Source organism: Ambystoma mexicanum, chromosome 12 (assembly GCF_040938575.1).
Source record: "Ambystoma mexicanum isolate Mex_15411 chromosome 12, UKY_AmexF1_1, whole genome shotgun sequence".
NCBI classification, from domain to species: domain Eukaryota; kingdom Metazoa; phylum Chordata; class Amphibia; order Caudata; family Ambystomatidae; genus Ambystoma; species Ambystoma mexicanum.
Genome location: NC_090936.1, coordinates 655,577,493 through 655,603,926, shown reverse-complemented (window position 1 = coordinate 655,603,926; position 26,434 = coordinate 655,577,493). Strand labels below are relative to the sequence as shown.

Sequence of the window (26,434 nt, the reverse complement as noted above, 5' to 3'; positions counted from 1 at the left end):
CCACGATGCAGCGCCATCCTAAAAACAGTGAAGTCTACCCAAGTCACACATTTAGTAGGCACCCTTCAATTAACATATAAGTAAAGACAAAACAGCAAACCATAATACCCATCAGCAGGAGGTGCATGGAGCAGAAGAAAGAAAGAAAGAAAGAAAGAAAGAAAGAAAGAAAGAAAGAAAGAAAGAAAGAAAGAAAGAAAGAAAGAAAGAAAGAAAGAAAGAAAGAAAGGACATTTAAGGGAAAATGATAGCTGATTGGAAAGGAGAAAGAAGAGAAGTTAAAGGGAGTTATGGAAGCAGTAGTTTTGTTCTCTACTTGTTGCTAAAACATAAAGGAAATTAGTGCCCTGTATATTAAGAACCTCTGTGTCTTGCCCTAGAAACCAGTCCTGATCATCACATTGCATTCTGGTACTTGTAATCCTGCCTTTATAGTCTAAAATTAACACTGCATATAGTGTTCAGGAATACCAAATGAAATGTGCTAAAAGGAAGGACTTGAACATCCCAGCTGTTATGGGGAACAACTAAAGAGCTTTGTTAATGTATATTATTAAATAATAGTTAGTGCTTTGTCCCCACAGTCATTTCTTGTTTACAGAATTAAAAGTGCAAGCTTTATATGGAATAGGTACAGAAATTACCGGCCCCGTCCCCTCTCACCCACTCTCTACTATGCCATCCTACTTCTGCTATCATTCCAATGCTGAGCAAAGCTTTTCCAAATAATTAAAGTACACCCAGGGCTTTTCCTCCCACACGTTCATGTTTGATGATGCCAGAGATCTCAGATGGGGCAATGTTGTTTAGGGCACCCACCTTAGCCCAATATCCCCCTTAACTTAGTCAAGAAGAAAGTTTGAAAGGTGACCCTTTGCTCTATTTGGGGTCAGTATAGGGATTGGAGGGCAGCAGTAGTGTAGTCAGATTATTTCTGACTAATTAAGAGCTTGCCTCTGACATCTTTGTGTAATGTGTAATCAAGCATCTGAATTCTGACTGGGTGGACTCAGTCCTTGATTCTTCAGAGTTTGACACATGTAGTAGCTTGAGAGTCCATCTTCTCTTTCCAAACAATCAAGCCATGAGAGTCAATGTCCAGGCGACTTGACACAGGGAAAGATCACCTTGTCTTTAGAAAATCTCTCAAACCCTGGCTGTTCACTGAACCACAAAATGCAAGCTAGCATGACACCCTGACTAACTGGAATCCTCAGTCTCTAGCAGCACAGGCTGGGACTTTAAGACCGGTGAGAACCACTAAGATGAACCAGCACAGACATGCATCTCCCAATTGACAAATCACTTATATTTAACAGCGTAATATAGCGGGTCACTATCGCAAGCGATCATGACCCCTCCCAAGGTCTATAAGGCTATTAGCACATGGTGGTAATAGGAATAAATGTTTTGCAGTTTTTGTGGTTAAGCTAAAAATGGTGCTTTCAGAGTGAGTAAATAGACAAACTTAGTCAATTAAATGTAGTTTTATTTTGTAGTATTTAAATAACATGTCTACATAAGTTAAACATTTTAGTTGACACTTGTTTAGACTGGAACAGTTTTACATGAGCATTCATTAGGTGTCATTCTATAAGTAAAACATTTGCTAATTATAAATCTTTCTCTTTTGTGTGTCAAATACCATGCTGCAGCAAAAAAAGGTCCTTTCAGCGAGGAATTGCTTAGCGGAACCAAATCTTGCCTGGAAATTGCATCATTATTTTCATGTCTGCCTCTGAAGGCAGAATGATTGGAATGCAGTCAATACCAGTATTTATGGACTGCATTCTACACATTCTGATTGGTAAGAGGAGGTCAATAACGATTTCCATGTGTTAATGGTCTTTATGAACCTGGCCCCAAGGATTGATCAGAGCACCAATCTCACAGACAAGGACAAAATAGAGAAGGGAGCCATTCAGTTCATTCTCACTTATACGTGCACCGCTTAAATCAAGAACATCTTGGAAATAGGACAAGGCCTGGTTAGTCTGTCCAATTCTTTTCATCATCAGACAGACAGCCCTAACTTCAACCCACATTCATCTAAACAATGAAAGCCAGAAAAATAACAAGACCTCATCCCAAAAGAAAACAAGATGTTGGTAAGTCTACTGCTTCAGTCTAGCCTAAAATTCAAATAACAGGACTCCTCAAGAGTCCCTAACTAGCTGCCCCTGCCGCAACTAACCTACTCACCATTCAACCTACTAGTATGCTTACAACGCCACACAAACCACAAGACACATGGCAGATTTATGCGAGCTAGCACCCCACAAACCCAGGAACCTCACAGAAGCCGGTCAAAGCTCATAGAAGGGCTTGGTACAGCTTTAGCTTGATGACTTACTGCAACCTACCCACAACAACAGGGAGTAGGGTGTCCCACTGCTGTCATCTAATAGACCCAGGGTTTTCCCCTTTTGATAACACATATACCCAACTGTTACCACCACAAACAACAGTCTCAGGAGGATAGCTCAGCGGCAACATGCTCGCCTTGGAAACAACACGACACGGAGCAACACAGGTTCGATCCCTGGGTCAACACTTAGAAACCTCTGGGTTATAAATAACCTATTATATCATAACCATACCAGCATCTGTGAATCTTATATTTCCAGCCTGCACACATCAACGGTACAGGTTTCACACCTGCATCTCTCTCTCTCTCCCCCACTAATGATCTCCACTCTTTATTGGGAAAAACCACATGCCACAAGGCCACCAAATAGGGCAGACATGTGCTATATAAGCCGACTTTACATTACATTACTACTAAATTAGGTAGTAATAACACATATTACAGTGCTTAAAATATTGAGGTATCTGCCAAAAAATGCTAGATAAATATGTGATATTATTGTTGTCAAACTTGTAACAAATGCAGAAAGGTTCAATGGAACATTGTCAAGGCGTATTTAATAAATGTACCCAAATCTGCTTCAAATCACTGAGTGGGCACTTTAAGGAAGACTGCTGTCCTATCAGACTAGAGTCATAGGGCCTGATTTACAAATCGTTCTTCAATGGAATTGTACCATTGTAAAACGCTTGAATAATTCAGGCCCATAATGTGTAGGTGGCCGAGGTTCAATTCAATTCATGGTGTTGTGGGTGGGATCTTTAATATACCTGATGAAGAGGAAGAACGGGCGGGGAGGGGGGCTGATTGCAGACTATTAATGTCTTTTGTTATGTATGTTTTGCTTAATTGATTTAAAGCTACAGCAACAAATGATGACAACATATGTGTTCAATGGAAAAAGCACATTAAAACACTTGGACCAAAAACCAAATACCTTGGGATTTTTTTCGGAGGGCCTTTTTGAAACCCCTGAACATAAGGTATCTTGTTAGAGTTTATATTAACTTGATGATGAGCTGGGAAAAGCTGACCGCGCAGCTTTCGCTTCCCTCCAATCCGGCAAATCTCCGGCACCCAATGACTTTCCGAGGAATTGTGGAAGAAACTGGGCAATAAGGTTGTTGCGTTCATGCTTTTTTTGTTCCAGGTTTGCAGGCACAGGGGTGAGTTATCCCACCAACCTAAGAGATGCCAGCGTTATCCCTACGAAGGGCAAACAGCCAGAATGCTGTGTTTCCTATAGGCCAATTTCATTGATGAATGTTGAGGTGAAAGTATTACAAAAATCTTGGCTTCTCGTGGATGACTGTGCAGCCCTCTTTAGTCCACCCGGACCAGAGCGGGTTTCTACAGAACAGGGCCACCCGTGTGAATGTCCATAGACTGCATCTCGCGGTTTTTCGAAGTCTCCCGCTTGACGTAGTGGCAATTGATTTTGAGAAAGCCTTTGACTTGGTTTGTTGGGATTTCTTATAGACCTTGTTAATGAAGATGGGATTAGGGAAGCTCTTTTTGCAGAGGGTTTGATTGCTATATTTGAGCGTCTGCAGTTGCACACAACAGTGAGGGTACATGGTGTGTTTTCTCGGTCTTTCCGCCTGGAGCGAGGGACGCACAAAGGATATCCTCTCTCGCCACTACTTTTTCTCTTTGATATTGAGCCATTAGCAGTTTGGTGACAGGGTGACTCCTTGTGGGAGGGCTTTCTCTGGCCGTTTGACAGGGGAGATCGGGTGTGGCTTTATGCAGACAACCTACTCCTTTTTCTGGGAAAACCATGCTACTCCTATCCTAGAGGCTTGGAAACATTACAGATATTCAAAAGATACAGCGGTCTGCGTGTTAATGGGGACAAATCTATGCTATTCTCAGGGCGGGGGTCGATCCGATCCTATTAGATTGCAACATATAATTAAAAAATATATATTTATTGAGCATTTGGAAGGCGCTTTATATAACAGAATTGTGTTTCAAAGCGCCACAATGCTAAATGGAAAGGGAACATGGAAAATAATAACAGTGGCAAAAACAGTAATATACAGCCATGGTCCTACTAGGACTTGTGGCATTCGGCCATGCAAGTGCATTGAGGAGAAGGGCAGGGGAAGGGGATGGAAGGAGGAGTACAGGGGTGGACAAGTGCTGGAGGAGGGCCTGGGGGGAATTGCTAAGGGGAGCTAAGGAGGAGGACCTCAGGCTAAGTGCTAGGACAGGCAGCTCTCAGGGTGGTATGTGGAGCCACCAGGTAGGGGCCCGCAGGGCAGTGTAGTGTGGGGGGGGGTTCTGGTAATGACTGGGAGGAAGGGCCTGGGATCCTGTCAGATTCATGAGGATGAGGCCACCTGTCACAGTCGCAGTGGGATGATCAGAAGGGAAGGGAGAGAGGTAGAGAAGAGCAGGGTTTTGAGCAGTTTCCGGAACTTAAGGAGGTCCGACTCAAGTCTGAAAGGGGCAGGGAGGCTGTCCCAAAGGGCGGCATCCAGCATCAGCCGACAAGAGAGACCGGCCCCCCACTCTCTGCTTGGAGAAATGACAGTTGGAATTAGAAGAGCGTAGGGCTCTAGCAAGGGTGTATTTAGGGAGGGAAAGTTGAAGATATCGTGGTCTCTGTCCCCAGAAGGCCTTGTGGATGATGCAAGGGTCTTGAGAATGAATTTTATCCTTGCAGCCACCTGGAGCCAGTGGAGAGATTTTAGGGCTGGGAAAATGCAGTCCTTGGTCTTGACGCCAAGGATAAGTCTTGCAACCCTATTTTGGATTAGCTGGGGGGGGGGGGCGAAGGGAGGAAAGAGGGAGAAAGACAAAGATGCTGTTGTAGTAGTCCAGCCTGGAGAGGAGCAGAGCTCTGGAGACACTGAGCTTCTAGGAGATGGTGAGAAAAGGAAGAATGCCTCTGAGGAGGTGGAACTGGAACTTCTTGATAAGGTCCATGATGTGAGCGATTAAGGAGGGAGCAGAGTTGAAGATGACCCCAAGGTTTTTGGCCTCAAAAGATTGTGGGGGTAGAGAGCCCAAAGAGGGTGGCCAGAGGGTAGGACGAAAGGTAGGCACATGTGTATACTGATTCTTTTACTTATCTCGGCATTCATATATGTCGTTACCCTACTTCCTTCCTGAGCATTAATTTAGTTCCCATTTTGGGGGGTGAGCTGAGCAGCGGCAGATGCAGTCGTAGAACTCTGGCGCTCCATGAAGCCGAATTAATCCTGCAAATATCCTGAGTTAAAAGTGCTTGCAGAGGCTCCAAATTAGACAATTATACTGCAGAAGGTGCCAGTGACTGCCTGTAACACTCCTGGTTCAGTTTGAGGTAGGGAAGTGGGGGAAGAACAGACTGCAGTTGCAGCCGGCAGAGGCCTTGGAGCCGTAGCCACCATACTGCTGGAAGACCGGGAGCAATGTGAGGCCACCGGTTGCTCTGCTGCTCCTCGTGGTGTTCATTGGTGACATAGGCGACAGAGAGGCAGGTGCGGACTGGCGGGCCGAAGTGACTGTGTTGGCTACCACCAGACACAGGAGGTGCATCATTGAGGTGAGCCCGGGCCTGTGGTGTGTAATGGCGGCATTGGCCGCACTATCGTATTGGAGTACCTGTCAGCGGGGGGGGGGGGCCTGTGGGCACATTGAGTGCGGCAAGGCAGCCACATGAGTGAGGCGTAGCACCCAGGTATCCCTCCCCCATAGGAGCGGCCCATGCTCCCAGGCCTGGGGAGACCTGCAGTGAATGAAATTCCCTGGGCGGCACAGTAGTGGAGGGAGAGTGCACCCGGGGCTCTGAGCACAGTAAGACCAACAGAGTTGTCTGCACACAGCAGGGGTGCACCCAGTAAGTGGTGGGTGCCCCTGTAATAACGGGGGCAGTGGAAGTGAATCTTGGCTGCAAGAGATCAACACATGGGACAGACCCACTGACCCCGCAGCTGGGGTGGTGTGATCACATGTGCCTATATACTACATGGAGGCAAGGACCTCTTAGAACCCATACCCCAGGGAAGTCACCAGTGAACAGCTGTGCGGAGGTGCGAGGCAGTGGGTCATAGTGCAGAAGTCTGCAGCAGCATCAGCAGGGACCCCCTGGAAACAGGTTGGTGGCAGAAAGTACCTGCGTGGAGTGCTTACTTGGCCTGGATTGTGGGGATGGGAGCGAGGCCTGGCAAAGGAGGTTTGGCAGTGGGGGTGAGAGACGCTGACACAACGACTGCTGCCCACTGCAGGTGGAGACGAGCCCTGTGTGGGTCAAGTGCTGAAGGTGTACCAGCGCAAGCAACTGGGCGCTAGGAGGACCGCTGCCGGAGGGTGGGTGTCCGGGAGCGCCCTGCTAGGGAAGGCCCCCCCCCTATTACAATATGGCAAAAGAGAAAAGCAAGAAGGCCACACAGCAGAGTAAGATCAACAAATTTGCAGTTAATACTCCGCCACAGTGCAGGCCACCGGAAAGAGCATCCCCAGTATGGAAAATCTGGCCAGGACGCGGTCATCTCACTTAGTGACATCATGGGGGCCATTGCTGAGTCCCGGGCCTTGGTGTAGGAAAATATTGATGGGCTGGCTTCAGAGGTCTCCTTTCTTCGGCAGGACGTCTGCAAGCTGTCTTCGAGGGTAGGAGAGGCAGAGCAGCGGATATCTGACACGGAAGACGCAGTCAAGAGGATGGAAATGCAATTAACAGTGCTATCCCAGAAGCTCAAGGTCCTGGAGAATAGGGCAGAGGACAGTGAAGATAGGTCGAGGTGAAATAATCTTCGTGAACTTTTCCTTGAGCAGTGGCTTGCGGATTTGATGGCGCCAAAGATACTCTCCAACTTCTTCTCAGTGGAACGGGCCCATAGGGAGCTTATGCGCCGTCCAGTGCTGGGGGCTCACCCTTACACTGTTATCGCAAGGCTTTTGAACTTCAGAGACAGGGAACAGGGACGCACTTCTACAGATGGCTAGGGCGACTGGCCCGATTACTTATAATGACGACGGCATCGTAATCTTCCCCGATTGTACAAGGGACGTGCAATGGGCAGTCCCCTAAATCCATCAAACGAAAGCTGCTCTGCAGCTGCATTAAGTATGCCCTCTTTTTCCCTTCACAGTTCAGTTGAAAGTATATCATGGGTCAAAGGCACTTGTCTTTAGCACACCACAGGAGGCATGGTAGTGGTATGAATCCAACATTCAACACACAGTGGGCCTGCACGCTGCAGAAGGGGACACAGAGATCGTGGCAGAACCAGTGCCTTCGTCGGCCCACTGTATTTGTAGGAATCAACATCCCCAGAAGATATTGGTGGCACCCCTGACCGGGTGGCGAATGGATGACCTTGAGGTGTGGGGTGGTGCTGGATGTTGGCGTCGTTGAAAATGTTGAATACTTATGACCAAGCATCTTTAATGTATTAGCTTCGGTGCCACAGGGGGCTTGGGGACAGGCCTGGTTGGGGCTTTCCTTTTTGGCTGTGTTAGCAGTCACCCCACTCATGGTTGTGTTCATTGGTTTGTGCCGGTTTTGCATGGGCCCTGGGTGACAGGTGCTTCAGTTGGGGGTGAAGTGCATGGTAGGGGAGATTGGGGATGTTTCTTACTGTTTTTTACTTTTGTTGGTTTCACATCGCTTGGCGGATGTGGGAGGATAGCTTGGCAGCGGCTCTTTACATTGCTTTACATGTGGAGTATATTTGGGGGCATGTGTGCCCTGTATTTGGCATCTGGGGGAGGTTGGCACAAGATAGGGAGATCACTTTCTTAACGTGGTATGTAAATGGGATGTGCACGAGCATCAAACGCAGGTTGATACTACAGTTCCTTAATAGGCACTCAGCCGACTTTGCCCTCCTCACAGAAACCCACTTGGCGGGGTCACAATGTACGTTTTTCTCACAAACAAACTACAAGATGGTCTTTCATGCTAGCTTCGTCAGAGGGGCAAGAGGTACCATGATCCTTATACACAAGAGGGTGCCATTCTTGGTCACTGAGGTGCGAACAGACCCTAATGGAAGGTTTGTGTTGATCCGTGGGCAACTTTGGGGTGTCACATTGGGTATTATGGCAGTTTATTCACCTCCTCCGCTCACACCGGAACTGCTCAATGATCTTCAGAACCTCATTGTGTTGGGTGGGGTGGAGAGATGGGTCCTGGGTGGGGATTTCAATGACGTAATGGATTCTGGTCTGGTTAGGTCTCACACAGGGAGCACGAATCCGGAACTACCAACCAAACAGGGTTCCTTTTGTAAAGCAGTGGGCTTGTTGGACACTTGGAGATGCTTTCATGTTAGGGAAACCGGGTACTCCTTCTCTGGGGCACACTCTTCCTTCCTTCTACAGGCCGGACCACCTTTTTATCCTGCAGGATGATGGCCACTAGCTGCTCTCAGTGAAATTCCTAGCCAAGGGAATTTCGGACCATTCTCCGCTACTCGTTACACTCAAGAGTGGGTGTGAGACACCCGCACCCACATGGAGGTTGAATTTGTACTATCTGGACTTCCCCCGAGTTCACTGAGGCATTAGTGCACTCCACACCGGAATATTTCTCAGGTAATGAGGGATAGGTGGACAGTTCTTTCACGATCTGGGAGGGGTATAAAACGGTTCTGTGGGGTAGGCGATTTCACTGGTTGTGGCACAGAGGAAGCAACATTCAGTAGCGGTGGGAGAGGCAGCGGCAGCATCGGAGAGGGCAGAGGCAGATCTGGTCGCTTCCGTGTCCCTGGAGGCACAGCTTAAGTTGTGGACAGCCCAGGAAACGATAATGCGAAACAGGCACAATAGCTCAAGCGAAGGCAGATTCATGAAGCCGGGGACAAGGCGGGAAAGAAGCTTGCGTGGCTGGAGGGAAGGGGCAATGGGTGTGTAAGAGCTTTGCAGGGTGATTCGGGTGAGGCCTTAACCAGGGACGTGCACATCACACAGGTGTTCAGGGGGTATTATGAGTCCCTATACAGGGCCTTGTCAAGCTGGCTGAGGGACAAAGGGCCTGGGGTATTGGAGTCAGTGGTTTTGCCACAGTTGACAGCACGGCAGCAGGAGGGGTTGGAAGCAGATTTCTCAAAAGAGGAAATGATGGCTGCTATCTCCCAATTAGAGTCAGGGAAGTCCCCAGGCCTGAATGGCTACCCGGTGGAAGTCTGGAAGAGACTGGGGAGGCAGTGGTTGGGCCACTCCACTGTCTATTTCTGCAGAGCAGGAGAGAAGGTATAGTGCACAAGGATTTGAGGAAGGCAAGCATTGTGTTTCTTCCCAAACTGGGCAAGCCATCAGAATGTTGCGCCTTCTATAGACCAATCTTGCTTATAATCGGAGAAGCGAAAATCCTGGCATGGGTCTTGGCAAATCGCCTATTGGGGGTAATAGGGTGTTTAATTCACCCAGATCAGTGCGGGTTTATGCCATCTAAGTCTCCTCACATGAACTTGTGCAGGCTACAATTGGCTTTGGGTCAAGCTTCCACAATCCCAAGTCCACTGGCCCTACCATCGGTGGATTTTGAAAAGGCATTTCATTTGGTACAGTGGGGAACGATGGAAAGCATGTGTTCTGGGAAGAACTTTCAGAGCTGAGTGTGCCTACTATATAAATCAGCAGTGGCTGAAGTATAGGTCAATGGGTTCCGCTCCAGGACTTTTCCCCTCGGGCAGGGAACGAGGCAGGGCTGTCCCCTCGCTCCTTTGCTCTTCACCCTATCAGTGGAACCACTGGCAGTGATGCTCAGCTCGAGCACAGAGTGGGAGGGTTATAGGTGGAACTGGGGAGGTGAGGAGAGAATATCTTTATACGCAAATGACCTGCTGATGTATATGAGCAACCCATCTGTATCCTGTTGTGCAGTGCGGAAGAGTGACTCCCAGGGGGTCAATGGCCTTAAGGTCAACTGCCAGAAATCTGTCCGCTTCCCCATACAAGGCAGGGACGCGGCAATCCCGCTGGGTGCCCATATAAGATATCTATGACAGGTTTCCGGTATCTGGGAAATCAACTGGGTGAACATCTCTCAACGTTTCTCGACCTACATTTACATCTGATATTGACAAGTTTAAGTTGGACGTCATGCACTGGCAGTCCCTCCCACTGATGGGCAAAGCAGCTCTTTTCAAAATGATATCCCTGCCCAAGTTTCTTTATGTATTGCAGAATGCCCACTCCCGGTCTCCATGAGATCAAAGGAACCCTAAGGGAGCTTCTGTGGGTGTGGGGTGCCCTCAAAACCCTCCAGCATTCCATCTGGGAGTGGGGGATCGGCTTAATCAGCCTGAAACAATATTAATGGGCAGCGCAGTTGAGAGTTGTAAATGACTGGCTTCATGGAGACTCTGCGTTTGCATCGGAAAGGGGCTAGATGGGGGGCAGGACCCCAGTACAGGTACTACATGGTAAGAAGGGGGAGGGGTGATGCTCCCACTCATGACAAGGCATGTGCAACAGGTATGGGCCGAGGCACACATACTTATTGGTTGGGGGGAGGCCAACGCTAAGCCAACTCATATGGAGTAATTCACATCGTTCGGAGCTCCTCAGTGTGGGCCATTTCAGACACTGGGAGAGTCAGGGGATTCTGAACCTGGGGGATGTGGTACAAGGGGCCACTGCAAAATGTGATGATATACAAACATGCTTGCTATGATAGTGGGAATTGTATACTATCCCATGAAACATTGTTGACTGTCTGTATTTTCAGAATAAGGATTAACAAAAAAAGAAGAAAACAACGTTATTTCTGGAAATTGTGTTTAAGTTTCTAAACGTTTGAAAACTGAGGGTATTATTGGTATCCCTATATGTGTCACTGTGTGATATGTTAGTATGGTGGGTTGGGGTTATTTTATCCTTCCCACAGTTCAAAGGAAATGGTAACATTATTGTACCCACAGTTCAAAGGAGGTGATAATACTATTACATTTTACATGGCTTACCATAGACTTCTCCTTTCTGTGTCATTAATCTATGGGCAGGAAGTTAATTGAAGTGGTTGCTTGGGGTTCCCTATAATCTCGCATACGCTGTGGTCAGTGTGAATTACGCCCGGGCATCTATGCGCGATTCCTGATTCGTTACGTGACACGATGATGTCATTGACATTACACCGACGTGCCGCCAATAAAACTGGCTTTTTCCGGCCTCGCAAGTGTTGGATGAAGGCCGGTAACACAAAGACTCCTTTGTTGAGGTAAGATGCTTGGAGTTTTTGACTAATAGAGCCCTTAGTGTTAGAATCATTGTGGTGGCCTACAAGGGTGCAGATTGGGATACTGACCCTGTTTTTTTAATTGTTTTTTTAGGATATGGTAAGCCGCTGTTGTGAGAACAGTCCTCTTTCTTTAAAAGAAAAAAGAAAAGAAAAAAATCCTCTCTGTTGATACTGGTGTGCTTAATGGATTAGCTGGCAGCACAAGTAAATGTAACTAATATACTTAGGGAGGCTTAACGATGGGCTCCTGGTGCAAACAAGCTATTGATATGGGGTATCTTTTCACTTACCTACACGTTGGTGACACAGATATTCAGGAACATAGCCCTTTAAACCATACTAACAGCCATGAAGTTGTGTGTAAGGTTAGGAGGGAGAGTGGTATGTTTTGAGTTGGACTAAAAACATTCAGATCTAAATAAATGAGTAGATCAGTAAGGATGATATTTACCTTGCATGCATACATCTGAGTGGTAATAGCCAATCACAAGAGTGAGACTAAGCAACAAGTGGAGTTACATTATTGTCTGATGATACAACGACGCAGACTGTTCCAGGTATACATTTGGAGCATACTTGTGCGTCCTTGTGATGTGAAGGATTTTAGCTAGTTTAAAGCAAAGACCGATGAAGCTCATAGATTTACATACGTTTTTAGTTGAGTATCCATTTATACAGGGATTCTGTGGAATAACAGACGGAGCAACCAGAGGGACTCATCCCTTGCCACCTACAAGAAACTTATTTTCTACACATTTTTGCCCCTGAGGTATGTCTGGTTATTATCAGTTAGACAGGACAGAAACTTATATAAATCGGGCTAATATGGACATAGTGGGAAATTAGGTTTAATTAAACATCACTGTGTTGGTTTGAGTCAGTGTGACTTGATGTTGTATATTTATTATGTATGTAGATTGATATATTGAATCAATGAATTTTGTATAGGTTTTTAAATGTCTTTTGATATGATTCAGCAGGTGGTTATACTTGCGCTCTGATGTACTAATAAAATTGATATGTGTTTATATAAGAACCAACATTGTTGACCCAATGTTATCTCCTTGTATTTGTTTATAGGTTGATAGCAAGAGTCCTTGGTTATGAGGAGGGGTACATATGTATGTTACTAATAGATAGTGACCTTTCTTTTGTTTGATTACAAGGTGACCGCCTCCTTCCCTTGGAGTCTCTGTAGGAGAGGTTTGCCCACAGTGTTGGTGAGCGATTTTGGTATATGCAGCTGTGGCATGCAGTGAGATCGCAGTTTCCTGTTGTGAGTGAAATCTCACAGTGCTCCCTGTTAGAGGCAAATCTACTAACAGTTCGAACAGAGACAAAGTCACGTCCATGTTGTATCAAGTAATATCAGCGCATGGGGCTCAGGAAATGACCTGCCTCAAGAATAGGTAGGAGGGGGAGCCAGGCCCCATGGAGCATGAGAAATGGGTGGAGATGCTAATGTTCCCTCTGGAGATTGGTATGTCTGCCAGCTGGAGATTGGTATGTCTGCCAGGCTCCACCTTATACAGTATAAGATCCTGCATAGGGTCTATTATTCCCACACCAAACTATGTGGGTGGGGATGGACGGATAATGACGGCTGTTTACGGTGTGGAGGTTTGGGAGCACGTCCTACCAAACCCTGTGGGATTGTTCTCAAGCTCAATTATTGTGGGGGAAATGCTTAAGAAAGTTGTCAAATGTACTGAACTTGGAGGTCCACAGAGATCCGAAATGTGCTACTTGGGATATGGGGGAGGAGGGGCTCACTAAGTGCAAGAAGATATTCTTGACATTTTCCCTGGGACAGATCAAGAAAGTCATTGTTTCATTGTGAGGGTCCATGGAACCCAGTTGGTTGGCCGAGATGGACGGATGAATGGCCCTTGAAAGACGGGAGTACAAAGCAAAGGGGTGTTCAGCAAAGCTTTGGAAGGTTTGGGGTAAATGGGAGGAGGGGGTGGTGGGATGTGCGTGTGTGTTGGATAATTAGTGTGACTAATATTTCTGCTAGACTCTCTGTAGCATGCCCTGTAATTTTATTTTCGGTCATTTCTTTTGTGCTGCTATGTCAAGCAATAATGGTTATGTTTATCGCCTTTTTTTCTTCATTATTTTTGATGAAACCAATACAAAATATTTTATAAAAGAAACATTGCTGCAGACGTTACATTCTGGGAAGCACTCCCTCTTTCTTTGTTGGGCTGCGTGACGCTAACCAAAATGATGGTTCTTTCTAAGTATTCATATGTCCTCCAGAATACACATAATTACTCAAGATTGAGCAGCTTTTGAGGAAGCTATTGTGGCATGGATTCCAACACAGTATCGCTTTAGTCACACTATTTAGATCGCTCTGGAAGAGAAGGACTAGCCTTCCAAATGTTTGCTATTATTATTGTGTTCTCCAATTGGCTGTTGCCAATAAATGGTTACACAGCGATAGATCTCTGCTGCATGTGGGTCTTGAAAGCTCTTGGTTTATAGACAGTGATCAGCTTTGGATGCTGTACTATGTGGGTTCTGCCGCCTGCCTACCGTTGGCATCAAAGCAAATAGTGCGCTGCATCGGGCAGTTACCACGGTCTTGGGCTAGCAAGGAATTGCGTCTTTGAAAGGCCCCATATGGAATAATAAAGTTCTCCATGAAGTTTGCAAATTGTGCGTTGCACGTAGACTAGTGAGCAGAGGTATTCATTTACTGGGCGATGTAATCTCAGAAAGTCGCTTGATTCCATTTGAGCAGCTGCAGCACCGGTTCTCATCGTTAACTTATGATCGATTTTTGTATACGCAATTCAAACATGCCATGTCTATGCAATGTAGGTGCAAACACGACTTTCCCCCCACAGCCGCCGCTTGAAGCCAATATTAATACGAAGTTGATTCCCAAGAGAGCTATTTCAATACTCTACCAGATAATTCTCACTTTCGAGCCTCACTCTCCCCCCAACATGAAGCAGAAGTGGGAAATTGATGTTGGCCCCCTGGAAACGGAAGATTTGTTGGAAGCCTTAATGTCTCAGTGGGGGGTCGCGATCCCATCTAGGCTCAGGCTGGTTCAACTGAAGATACTTCAGAGGGTATTTTATGCCTGTGACTTTTTAAAATGTGGTCGAACTACGAATCCGGAATGCTTGCAATGCAGGGCCTCCCGGGGCTCTTTCTTCCATTTAAAATGGCAGTGCCCGCAGATTGAGAACCTCTGATGGGCCATCTCCAATCAGTTGTCAATAATAATTGGTCGGGAACTTCTCGTTGATCCAAAACTTTCTTTGTTGGGTGTGTGGGGAGGTTCTGCCTACTCTCGCTATGGAAAACTCCACCTGTCCACTGCTTCAGCCTTAGCGAAACACAGCATCGAGATGGCGTGGGGAGCATGCGCACCTCCTTTGCTTTCTAACTGGAATTGTGACATGGACTATTAGCTGCTACTGGAAGAGAGGCTGTACAGATCTCGGAGCTGCCGCCAGAAATTAAGGAAGATATGGGACATGTGGGAAGCCAATGGTTGAGTTTGTTTTTTTCTTTTGTTTTTTTAAAGTGGAAAACAACCAGCCTCTGTTAAGTTTGTGTGTCACTCTCGATTATTGTTCTCCTTTATTTCGTTCATGTTTTCCTTAACAATATATGTGCAGTTATTGCTTTGCATTGTTTATACAACTAATGAAGATAAATATATATATTTTTTAAACTTGATGCTGAGCTTTAATTTTCCTAAACCTATTGGACATCACATACTATCAGCATTTTAATAAATACAAACCACCTGGTAAAGCATATGCTTAATTAAACCAATTGGCATGTTGGCCATTATTTGTTTGTGCATACCTAGTTCTATTTGTGGCCCCCTTCATTGTGATTTTTAGAGACGCCTCTTTGCCCACTTAGCTATGGAAGGGGGGCAGCCAACGAGGCACTTGCGCTTGAAGCCCTGCCCTTCTGTGCAAGCACGCCCCCCAGCACGCCTTGGAAGCGAGACCACACAGAGCACCACAGGTTCAATCCCTGGGTCCGTGCTTAGAAACCTCTGGGTATTAAGCGTGTTATAAATAACCTATCATATCATACCAGGAACAAGGGTACCTCCATGAAGGCAATGGTGGGTGCCTGATGCCATGAGCAGGGAGTTTGTTTAATCCTGTGCCCACCAACTTCTCTGCATCGGAACCAGGGCTCCTGCATTATTTTTTTACCTCAAGGCTTTTGTGTTTCGAATTGCTGTAAAACTGTTTCTTGGTCGCCCTTAACGCGCACTGCTGCTGGGCCTGATTTTTGGCATTCTAATGAGTTCGGGCTTAAAAGTCAGGCTCCTGCTGATGTTGTGTTCTAATGCCTTGCTAGTAAACCAGTGCTAACATTGCTTTTTATACTTGACTGAACTAGAACCTTGGAGACCAGTGACCTAAAATAATAAACAGACGTCTGTATACTTCTACCCCTTGTGATGTGATGTAAGCCACTCGGCAGATGGATACACTGCAGACCTCCTCAGTAATAAACAGGAAATACAGCCGCCGGAAAGAGGGCCTTTTTCGTGTTTATTCTTTCAGTAGATTTTGTATCTCTTGGATCTTAAGTACCGTAAAGCAGAAGGCGGCGGTGGTTGCATAAAAAGCTGCAGGTTCGCCCATTTTATATCACAGCCTTGGCTGACATGTCATACATCTGTTAATGTTTTAAGCAGAATGCTTCTCCACTCCTTGTTTGATTCCAAGCACCAAATGCAGGAACCAGTTAAACTGCACGGTCCAGCCTTTGTCCCTGCATACTTCGATCTGATCCAGGAAGTGCTTCTTGGCCTCGTCTTCGCTCTTGCCCACGGTCAGTGCCTCCCGGATGTACTCGATGTCTTCTTTGCTGGTGAGCTGGGGCATGCCCGTCATTAGCATCATGGAGAATAGAATGATCAGAAGGTTGGTGTGATGGCGCAGAGCCAGGTAGGCCTTCACGCAAACCTCCTAAGAAAGAAAGGAAACAGGTAAATGGCATAATCACGCAGGGCATGCCGTGCAATACACATTGTTCGACTAAGAAGGTTGACTATTTTCGCATGGCAAATCAAAGCTGATATTTCTCGAACAGTCTACAACATACACTTAAAAAAGTGACCAATGCATAAATGTATATGTAAATGCCAATGAATACCTTTAAAATAAGCATTGAGAAAGCCAATGGGTTTGACTTTTGTGTAGGTATTTACCATGTGTTCACCATTTGCCAGTAATTGCCCTCATACTCACAGGCTCTGCCATCGTTTGCCAAGTATTGCCATGACGTGCCCTTTGGCACACATTATAGGATACCTATTCCTATATTGCAGTTATTGGCACCTAAAGCCCAGATACTCAAAGCATTGCCAGGTTATACCACCAAACACCCAGGTACCCGCCACCTGCATTGAACATATTGAAATCAAAAGTCCAGGTACTTACAATTGGCAAGTACTTATAACATACATTTAGGTAATCAGATTATTACAGGCAATGCCATCAAAATGCAGACACTCACAATCTTGATACATGGCAGGCACTGGCATCACATGGCAGGTAATCACACCATATGCCATGTTTTGCAATCATCTCCAACCAGCCACATTAAATACTGTGACACCTTCTCCTTTTCCCAGGTACTTACAATATTTGCAGTGGCGCTGCTGGCATTACATAGGTACTCACATAATTTGTCAGGTATTGCCAACAATTGCCCATATACTTGCATCGTTGTCAGGTATAGTCATTAAAAGGAATATGTTACTTACCTGTAAATCCGGTTCTTCAGCATTGGTATCTTTCATAGATTCACATGCGGTGAATATTTCCCGTCGTCAGGCTGGGAAACCTCAGTAAAATAGAGTAGTTTAAGCTTAAACTGAAACTTTCAGTCAATTTTGTGCTCTATGGTAGACATTGTGGATCATAGTACTCACAGCCAACAGGAACACCTCCCTCGTCTCCTCCCATGTTGGCCATCTTCATATTTGGCAGCACGCGTGAGTGGCAGTAAGAGCCAAAAGACGAGCTGTGTGGGGTAGGTGGGAGGATTGCACGTGAATATATGAAAGATACCAATGCTAGAGAACCGGATTACAGGTAAGTAACTTTTTCCTTCTCCAGCACTTGATCTTTCACAGATTCACATGCTGTGAATATTTATTTATTTGTGTATTTAAAATTTCAAAACACGCCACTCACACGTACTTCTCAGGGCGCACATAGAGGGGACAGACAAAATATTGCATCAGAACGATCAGATATAGGGGGTTCCGTTATGGAATGTTAAAGAGGTGCGTCTTGATTTTTTTCTTAAAATCTGTTAGGGAAGTTATCTTTCTCAGATCAGGAGGAAGTGCATTCCATGCTATGGGGGCTGGAACATCAAATTAGGTACCACCAAACCCTTTAAGTTTGAATTTAGGTTGCTGGAGGCTGGCCTTATCGGCCGATCGAAGTGAGTTGCCGGGTTGGTATACCTTGGTGCGTTTGCACAGATATGCAGGGGCTTGGAGGTTCAGGCATTTATGGCTCGGTGTCAGTGCTTTGTGGGTAACCCGATGTTTCACTGGGAGCCAATAAAACTCCCTCCTTGCTTGAGTGATGTGATCTTGTCTGGCTAGATGTTTAGTAGCCCGGACTGCTCCATTTTGAATCACGTGGAGTGCTGCTAGGTTCGCCTGGGAGTTGCCCAGAAACAGACTGTTCCAGTAGTCCAGGCATGAGTTAACAAGTGCTGAAGCAAAGAGGGCCATGATCTCGGGCGACACGAAAGGGCGAATGTGGCTAAGAAGTTTATTCATATAGCCACAGGATGCTCGTAGAAGGGCTACATGGGGCTTCATGGAGAGTTCTGAGTCGAACATAACTCCTAAGGTCTTAACACTTTTTACAAAAGGAATGATAGAGCTAGCTATGTTAAATGTTTCAAAGTTTGCAGATAGTTTTTTCAGCAACAATCAGGAGTTCTGTTTTGTCTTTGTTCAGGATTAACGTGCTAGTTGCCATCCAGGCCCGGATGACGCCATAGACCATATTGATGATGGCTGTGTCTTGCGTAAATATACTTGAAAGCTTGAAGACCAGCTGGGTGTCATCAGCATAGTTGGCATATTGCACACCCCGGTCGTCAAGAAGTGTCAGGAAGGGGAGGATGTAAATATTAAAGTGTGTCAGCGAGATGTAGGTCCCCAGTGGTACCCTGCAGAGATGGCCTCAGGAGTAGAAGCTGCATTGTAAACAACCACTCTGGTATTGCGGGGTCGCAAGAAGGAAGCGACCCACTGAGCTGCCGCCTCTGAGCAGCCTGCTACCTCCCGCAGCCGATTGATCAGAAGGGAATGATCCACAAGATCAAAGGCTGTGGTGAGGTCAAGCAACATCAACAGGGTGGGATGCCCATCGTCCACTATGAGAGAGAGGTTGGTTTTCAGATCGATTAGGGCAGTCTCGTACCCTGACTGGCTCGAAAGCCAGACTAGTGAGTACCAAGAATGTTATATTCCTCGATATAGCTCTGGAATTGTAGTGCTGATGCGCAAACCAACCCTTTCAACAGAAAGGGGCCGTTTGTGATGGGGCGATAGTTCCCAGCTTCAAAGGGATCAAGGTTGCTTTTTTTGAGAAGTGGCGTAATCCAGGCCTCCTTCAGAAATTGGGGTACCAGGCCGTCAGCAAAGGATAAATTCACAAGCTTGGTAACCCAGGGAACAAGAATGACTGTGCAGTCCTTAAACACCCTTGAGGGACAGATGCGCCTTGGCAGGTGGTTGGTTTCAAGGAGCTTATGATTTGAGAGATATCAACCTCAGAACAGGGAGAGAAGGTAAACTCGTGTACTCTACAACCTAGGGTGGGCTTGGACTAGAGCCCGGGGATGGATATATCCACCCCAGGAGATGGAATGGTCTTCCCATTGGCACAAATAGCCTCCTGATGTTTGCATATTTTTTGTTTGAATTCATTGTGGATTGTCTGACACTACTGTGAGTCCTTGTGGGTGTAGGTCCTACCACTGACTTGCCCTCAAATTCCTTCAGACTTAGCCTGAGAAATTCTATTATTGTAGGTAGCGGTTTTAGCGGCTGAAATGCCTGACTTGAGGTTCTGTGTGGCTTGTTTATACAGGGCCAGTGTAAGTGGCGAAGGGGATTTTACGCCAAGTTCTTTCGGCTGCCATTTTGGAGTGTTTCCACTCCAATATGTCACTGTTGAACCAGCAGTTCTTCGAGGACACTGGTTTGACAACTTTGGTTTGAAGGGGGGCAAGATAATTAACTGTTGTGTCCACGAGAAAGGAGGCCAGGTTGGAGGCATTATCAAATTTCTTGAGCCCAGTGAGTTTGGTTTTACGAATGCGCAGAAGGTTCTCGGCCATTACTTTTTTTGAGATTTCTTGAAGTCGTGGTGCATATTGGGATTAGCACTGGTCCTTATCGGAGGGGCAGGGGGATGGACGAGAGAAGTTACTAAAGAATGATCCAACCAAGGGCATGCTCGGATGGAAGTGTCAGACACCGGTAAGCAGTGTGAGAGAATCCAATCGAGGGTGTGGCCTGCAATGTGCGTGGGTTTTCTCACTGTCTGGAAAAACCCTATGACTCCTAAGACTGCTGACAAAGAAGTAGCTACTTTGTCCAGAGGATTGTTGGCCCAGAGATTAACATCGCCAAGGATGATGACGGGAGTGTTAGCTTTCGTGAGTCTGTTTAGAAGCCCGATGAATTGTTCCTCAAAAGAGGGCATGGTTTTCGGTGGCCGATGCAGTGGTAGTATGGTTATGAAAACTTTATGATTTATTTTAACTTTTAACGCTAATCATTCACAGTCATCAGGCGCTTCACAAGGGTGCACATGGCAGTGCAAGAGTCTATTGCAAGAAATAGCATCCCCCGCCCTTTTTTCCCTGCCTATCACATTGAAGAAGATTGTACTGAGCTGAGGAAGCTATTGTGGCCTCAGAAGGTGTAGACTCATTGACTCAGGTTTCAGTAATTATCAGGAAATCGGGAGCTTCATGGGATAAGAGATCCTCAATTTCGGCCCATGGGACAGGAGGGATCTGGTGTTAAGAAGGAAGAAGTGGAGTGGTCCATGTTGCAGATGCTGACCTAGCTTGCTCACCGTAGACGGCAGTTGAACAGTAGCGAGTGTCCTAATGGGCTGTATTGCTGGCCCAATAGTCAGCTTGCGCACACTGAGTCAGAGAAGAGACTGTTTGACAAGGATAGTATGGGGAAATGCGAAATAATGGTACCTGTGGATATGCCAGAGCATCCCCTGAGCTCCCCGGACACTAACAGCACCAAACGGCCTCTTCAAATGCGCCGGTGCTAACGCGCCACTGACGTGTTGAAGTAGGCTGGGGTAGCCGGGAAGTGTAGTTCAAAAGAACTAAAGAGGGCGAGAGCGGCTTAGTTCCAAGGAAAGGCTGCCGTGGAACAAATAGATGCAGACCTGCAGGCAGGCGCGCAGGATTCCTGATCAGTACAAAAGTGAAAGACACCACTAGCAATGATTTCAATCTAGTGAAATGCTGCACAGAGATGGCGGTATAACAGCTAATGCAGTCTTTACTTCTTGGCTAAAGATGGAATTTGGCAATATAGTTAACACAATACCCATGCAGAATAACACACACACTGTACACACACACAATTACCCATGTGTATCTGGGAGGTCACTTTATAAAGCAGCGCCAACCGGCCTCTTCAAACGCGCCGGCGCTAACGCACCGCCGACATGTTGAAGTAGGCTGGGGTAGCCGGGAAGTGCAGTTCCAAAGAACTGCAGACGGCGAGAGCAGCTTAGCTCCAAGGAAAGGCTCCTGTGGAACAAAAAGATGCAGACCTGAAGGCATCGGTGTTGCTGATGAGAGGGCAATATAGTTAACACAATACCCATGCAGAATAACACATGCACTGTACACATACGGACAATTCATAGATTACAAAGTAGTATTACAACAATACCCATGGGAGGAGGCAAGCTCCCAGCATAACTTACCGCTGGAGACTTACGCGCCTTACACAAAAAGGTTCTGCAGAACCGACTGGCCGACTCTAGACTCATCTGCGGAATCTCTGTCGACACAGTAGAACCTGGTGAACGTATGCACCGATCTCCAGCTGGCTTCATGGCAGATGTCGGGCAGCGGAATTCCATAGAGGAAGGCAGTGGTTTCCATCACTGCTCTGGTAGAGTGGTTTTGGAACCTGCCGGAAAGCAGCCTGCTGGCTTGCTGATGGCAGAAAGAGATGCAGGCAGCAATCCATCTTGCGATAGAGGACTTTGAGAGAGCGTTCCCGGGCCCAGAAGGTCCAAATGAAACAAACAGTTGATATGTTGTATGGAATGACTTAGTACGTGCCACATAGTATTTGAGGGCATGCAACACATCCAGGGTGTGCTGGAGATGTTGGCGTGCCAAAAAATACAGGCAAAACCACCTGCTGATTTAAATGGAAAGCAGATGGCACCTTCGGCACAAAGGGCGGGTTAGTACATAGAACAGCTTTGTCCTTGTGAAACGACAAATAGGGCGTTTTTGCGGAAAACGCATGGATTTCACTCACTCGCCTGGCCGAAGTTATGGCCACCAAGAATGCCATTTTCCAGGACATATGTTTAAATGATGGGCTCAAAAGGCGGCTTCATAAGTCTTGCGAGTAGCACATTGAGCTCCCATACTGGCGCTAGGCGACGAACAGGTAGAAAAAACCAGAGCAGCCAATGCAAAAACTCCTTCACTAGCTGGTAAAACCACAGGGATGGTACCTCTGTAGCGCGGTTGTACCTGGAGATCGCAGCTAGGTGCACCTTTAAAGAAGAATTAGTTAAACCAGATTGTGCTAGGGATGACAGATAGGGCAACAGATCCTTCGGCTGGATGTTCTGAGGTTGCAGCTTCTAGTTCCTGCACCATACTTCAAAACGCTTCCACCTACTCTTGTAGCATTTCAGGTTGAACGGAGCTCTAGCCATGGCTAGGATGGCCTGGCAATCTCATGGAAGGGACAGAGCCCAGAACTCTGAGAACACAGGTGGAAAAAACCAGAGCAGCCAACGCAAAAACTCCTTCACTAGCTGATAAGACCACAGGGATGGTACCCATGTAGCGCGATTGTACCTGGAGATCACAACTAGGTGCACCTTTATGGAAGAATGCGTTAAACCAGATTGTGCCAGGGATGACAGACAGGGCAACAGATCCTTCGGACGGATGGTCTGAGGTTGCAGCTTTTGGTTCCTGCACCATACTTGAAAACGCATCCATGTACTCTTGTAGCATTTCAGGGTGAACAGAGCTCTAGCCATGGCTAGGATCGCCTGGCAATCTTGTGGAAGGGACAGAGCCCAGAACTCTGAGAACACAGGAGCCAGGCCATCAGATTGAGAGAGGCCAGGTCGTGGTGCAATACCACTCCCTAATTCCTAGACAGGAGCGACTGGTGTGAGCGCAGCTTGATCGGTGTTGCTGATGAGAGGACAAGGAGGTCAGAGTACCAAAACTGTCTTGGCCATGCAGGTGCCACTAATATCCATTTGCACTCATAGATTCTGAAGGTGTGTAGGACTCGAGGTACCAGAGGAATCAGGGGAAATGAATACAGAAACTTCCCTTCCCATGGAAACGCAAAGGCGTCCCCCAAGCTCTCCGGATGGCCAAGGTCTTGCAGCAACTGTTGTTTTGGGTGGCAAAGAGGTTGATCTCCGGCGTGCCCCACATTTGAAACAACAAGTGAAGCTGGTTGGTGTGCAGTTCCCACTTGTGGCAAGAGCATAACTCCCTACTGAGAGAGTCCACCAGAGTGTTCTGAATCCCAGGTAGAGAAACGGGAATGAGAAACATGCCCTGCTGTAGACCTTGTTCCTCCTTGCTTGCAGACACCGATGTTGTGTTGTCCATGAAAATCCCCCACCTTTCCCCTCAGGAGGGGAAGAAAGGACTTCAGGGCCAAAGAATTGCTCGTAGCTCCAGCAGTTTGATGTGCTGGCTCTTTTCCTCCTCTGACCAAAGGCCCCTGGTTTGTTGGTCTTGACAGTGTTCATGTCATGATGCCTACTCCCGGGAAGCCAGTTCAGGGCCAGCGTCCCCGAAAGCAGACATCATGTCCCCAGGGAGGGACCCAGCAACCCCTTATAGGGGCTCTTTGGACATTGTCCTGGCGCCTTTGGCGCCAGGCTCATAGAAGGCATCAGTCCTGGCACCATAGGCGCCAGGCTCATTATGGGAGTGCTTGGATGGACTTAACTGATGCAGACCATGCTGCCGGATCCAGACCTCCTTGAGGTCTGAAAGGGACTATTTTACCTATGGGACTATTTTACCACTCGGGCGTGGCTGAGGAAGAATACTTACCTGGAACTACTTTGGGGGCTATTTAAACCACGCCCAGACAGCAGCTCACGCTTCGCGTTGTTCTGCATCTAGCAGCTGGACGCTCACCGTGTCTGCTCCTGCATCCTGGCTCCAGCCACGCCCGCCTGCAACCTGGAACACCTGAAAAGGAAGGAAAGGAGAGAAAGGTGAATAATTGAACTTTACCTACCTCCATCCGGAGTCCGGAACCATCACTCTGACGATCCTGAGAAAAGACATTATTTTTAGAAGCGCATCGCTTGCTGCAGCGCTGCATTCCACTCACCTTCACGAGGCGCCCTCGGGCTCTTCAGCCACCATTGGCACCATCTGTCACCTTTCAGAGCCTAAGGAGAAAAAGAGACAAAACAAAGGTGAGCGAAGGAACAGATTGAGGAAGGCCTGATTCTTCCACCTTAAGACTTACCTGATTTTTGTTGGGACAATCTTTCCACACCTCGGGTCGGCGCCGCTTCTTTGGCACTGCCGTACCCTGGCCCCTAAGGGGAAAAAGAGACAAAACAAAGGTGAGCGAAGGAACAGATCGAGGAAGGCCTGATTCTTCCACCTTAAGACTTACCTGATTATTGTTGGGACAATCTTTCCTCACCTCGGGTCGGCGCCGCTTCTTTGGCACTTCCGTACCCCGGCCCCTAAGGGGAAAAAGACACACGCATTAGTGGGTGAAAGCAAGATCACTAAGGGAACCATCCATCAAAAAGACTCACCAGAGTTACCTTCGGCGAATCCATTCCTCTACGCGGATTCTTCATCCTACATCTGAAATAGAGAAAAGGACAACCGACAATTAAGGCTTGAACTTTTGCAACTGAATACTTACGGCCTCATATCGGAAAAGTCAAGTGGAGTTGAATACTCACCAAACCAGAGATCCAGTGAAGTAACTGGAAATCAACGCGCCCCTGCATCGGAAGCAGGATGGAGAGCTCGTCCTTTCAGACTCTAAGGTGAGACTCTACGGGGAATCGCGGAGGGGGTTCGAGGAGTGTGAGAGGGGGAAGGGGGGGAATCCGACACATTATCCAGCAGACAGTTAATCCCCTTTTCCATCTACAGAAGGATTCTTCTACGGGCCAGACAGGCGAGGTTTGGGGGTCCGGTCCAGTCCGTCTTCCGAGTCCTGCGCATCACCTTAGAAGAGGTCATAGCAGTCCAGAACAGATTGGTGCCTCTGTGGGAATCAGGTGAGCGTTACAGTTCACCCCAGCCCACCAGTGAAGCATCCGTCGTAACGGTGGCCTGATGGCCCGGCAACTGGAAGGGGGCGCCCTGCACCAGATGCTCACTCACTGACCACCAGCGAGGCTCCGTTTGAAAACCGGTGTCAGAGCAAATTGGTTGTCCCCGGACCCTGAGGCTTGGATCCAGTGGGCATCCAGGAATTCCTGCACCGGTTGCATGTGTAACCGGTAGTTGGTGATCAACAGGATGGATGATGACAACATCCCCAGCAGAGATTTGTAGTTATGGACTGGCATTACCTGGACGCCGTTGAGACAGCGCACCTTGTCTAGATCACCCTTTCATCCAAGAGTCTGGCGGTGCAGGTTTGGGTGTCGAGTCTTGCTCCGAGATAGAGTGCCTGTTGCAATGGAACCAGGCATGACTTTGGTAAGTTGATGGAGAAACTCAGTTGCTGTAGACACTGGGTGGTGGTGTTGGTTTCTGCCAGCGGATATGAGGGGGCGCTTACCAACAAGTCATCTAGATATGGGTAGACGATGAAGGCCCCTCCACTGCTGGTGAACCATCACTGGTGCAAGGAATGTGATAAATACCTGTGGAGCAGACCACAGGTCCAAATGGAAGGGCCTTGTACTAGTAATGTACTCCTGCCACCACGAAGCGTAGGTAGCAATGGTGTGAGAGGTGAATAGGGATTTGAAAGTAGGCGTCCTTGAGGTCGAGGGACGCCAAGAAATCCCCTTCTTGTAGTTGGGACAACACCTGCTGTACTGTGACCATGCGCAATGTTTGTGCCTTGAGGAACTTGTTGAGCACCCTGAGGTTTAATATGGGCCTCCAATGCCCTGACTTGGTGTGCATTGACATTTTCCTTACCAGGAAGTAGTAGGAGTAGACTCCTGTGCCCAGCTCATTCTTGGGAACCTTCTCCACTGCACCCTTTTTCTGTAGAGCTTGGAATTCTTGAAGCAAGAGGTGTTGCAACTTCTCTGGTTTATGCGCGGGAGGAATGTCCAGTGGATAGTCCACAAACTCAAGCAGCGACTGGCCCTGCTGGAGGAGGGATAGCACCCATTCGACGAACCATGACAGTCGTCCTCCCCCCGGGGTGCGGAAGCGGAATACCTGGCCCTGCACTGGTCATGCCTGTTTGCCGGAATGGCCCCTAGATTGGGAGAAGCCACAGCATTGCTGCAAACCCCTGTAGGACCGGGACCTTTTCCTGTACTGGTCCCCTGATGAGTATGGGTCTTGTAAGAAGAGGAAGACTGTATGTGGTGTGGTAATCCCGCAATGTCCTGCCATTGCGTCCTTTTCCTGAACAA

The 26,434-nt window shown here is 47.3% G+C and overlaps 1 protein-coding gene across 1 annotated transcript in view; it reads right to left on the bottom strand.

The window, feature by feature from the left end:
- Positions 1-1,472: 1,472 nt before the first annotated feature.
- PIK3CG (phosphatidylinositol-4,5-bisphosphate 3-kinase catalytic subunit gamma) overlaps positions 1,473-26,434 on the bottom strand; it is a 380,321-nt gene continuing 355,359 nt past the window's right edge. Inside the window, exon 11 of the mRNA XM_069629131.1 lies at positions 1,473-16,510. Within this exon, the coding sequence (XP_069485232.1) occupies positions 16,229-16,510 (282 nt within the window). The 3' untranslated portion in view covers positions 1,473-16,228. The remainder of the gene's footprint in view (positions 16,511-26,434) is intronic.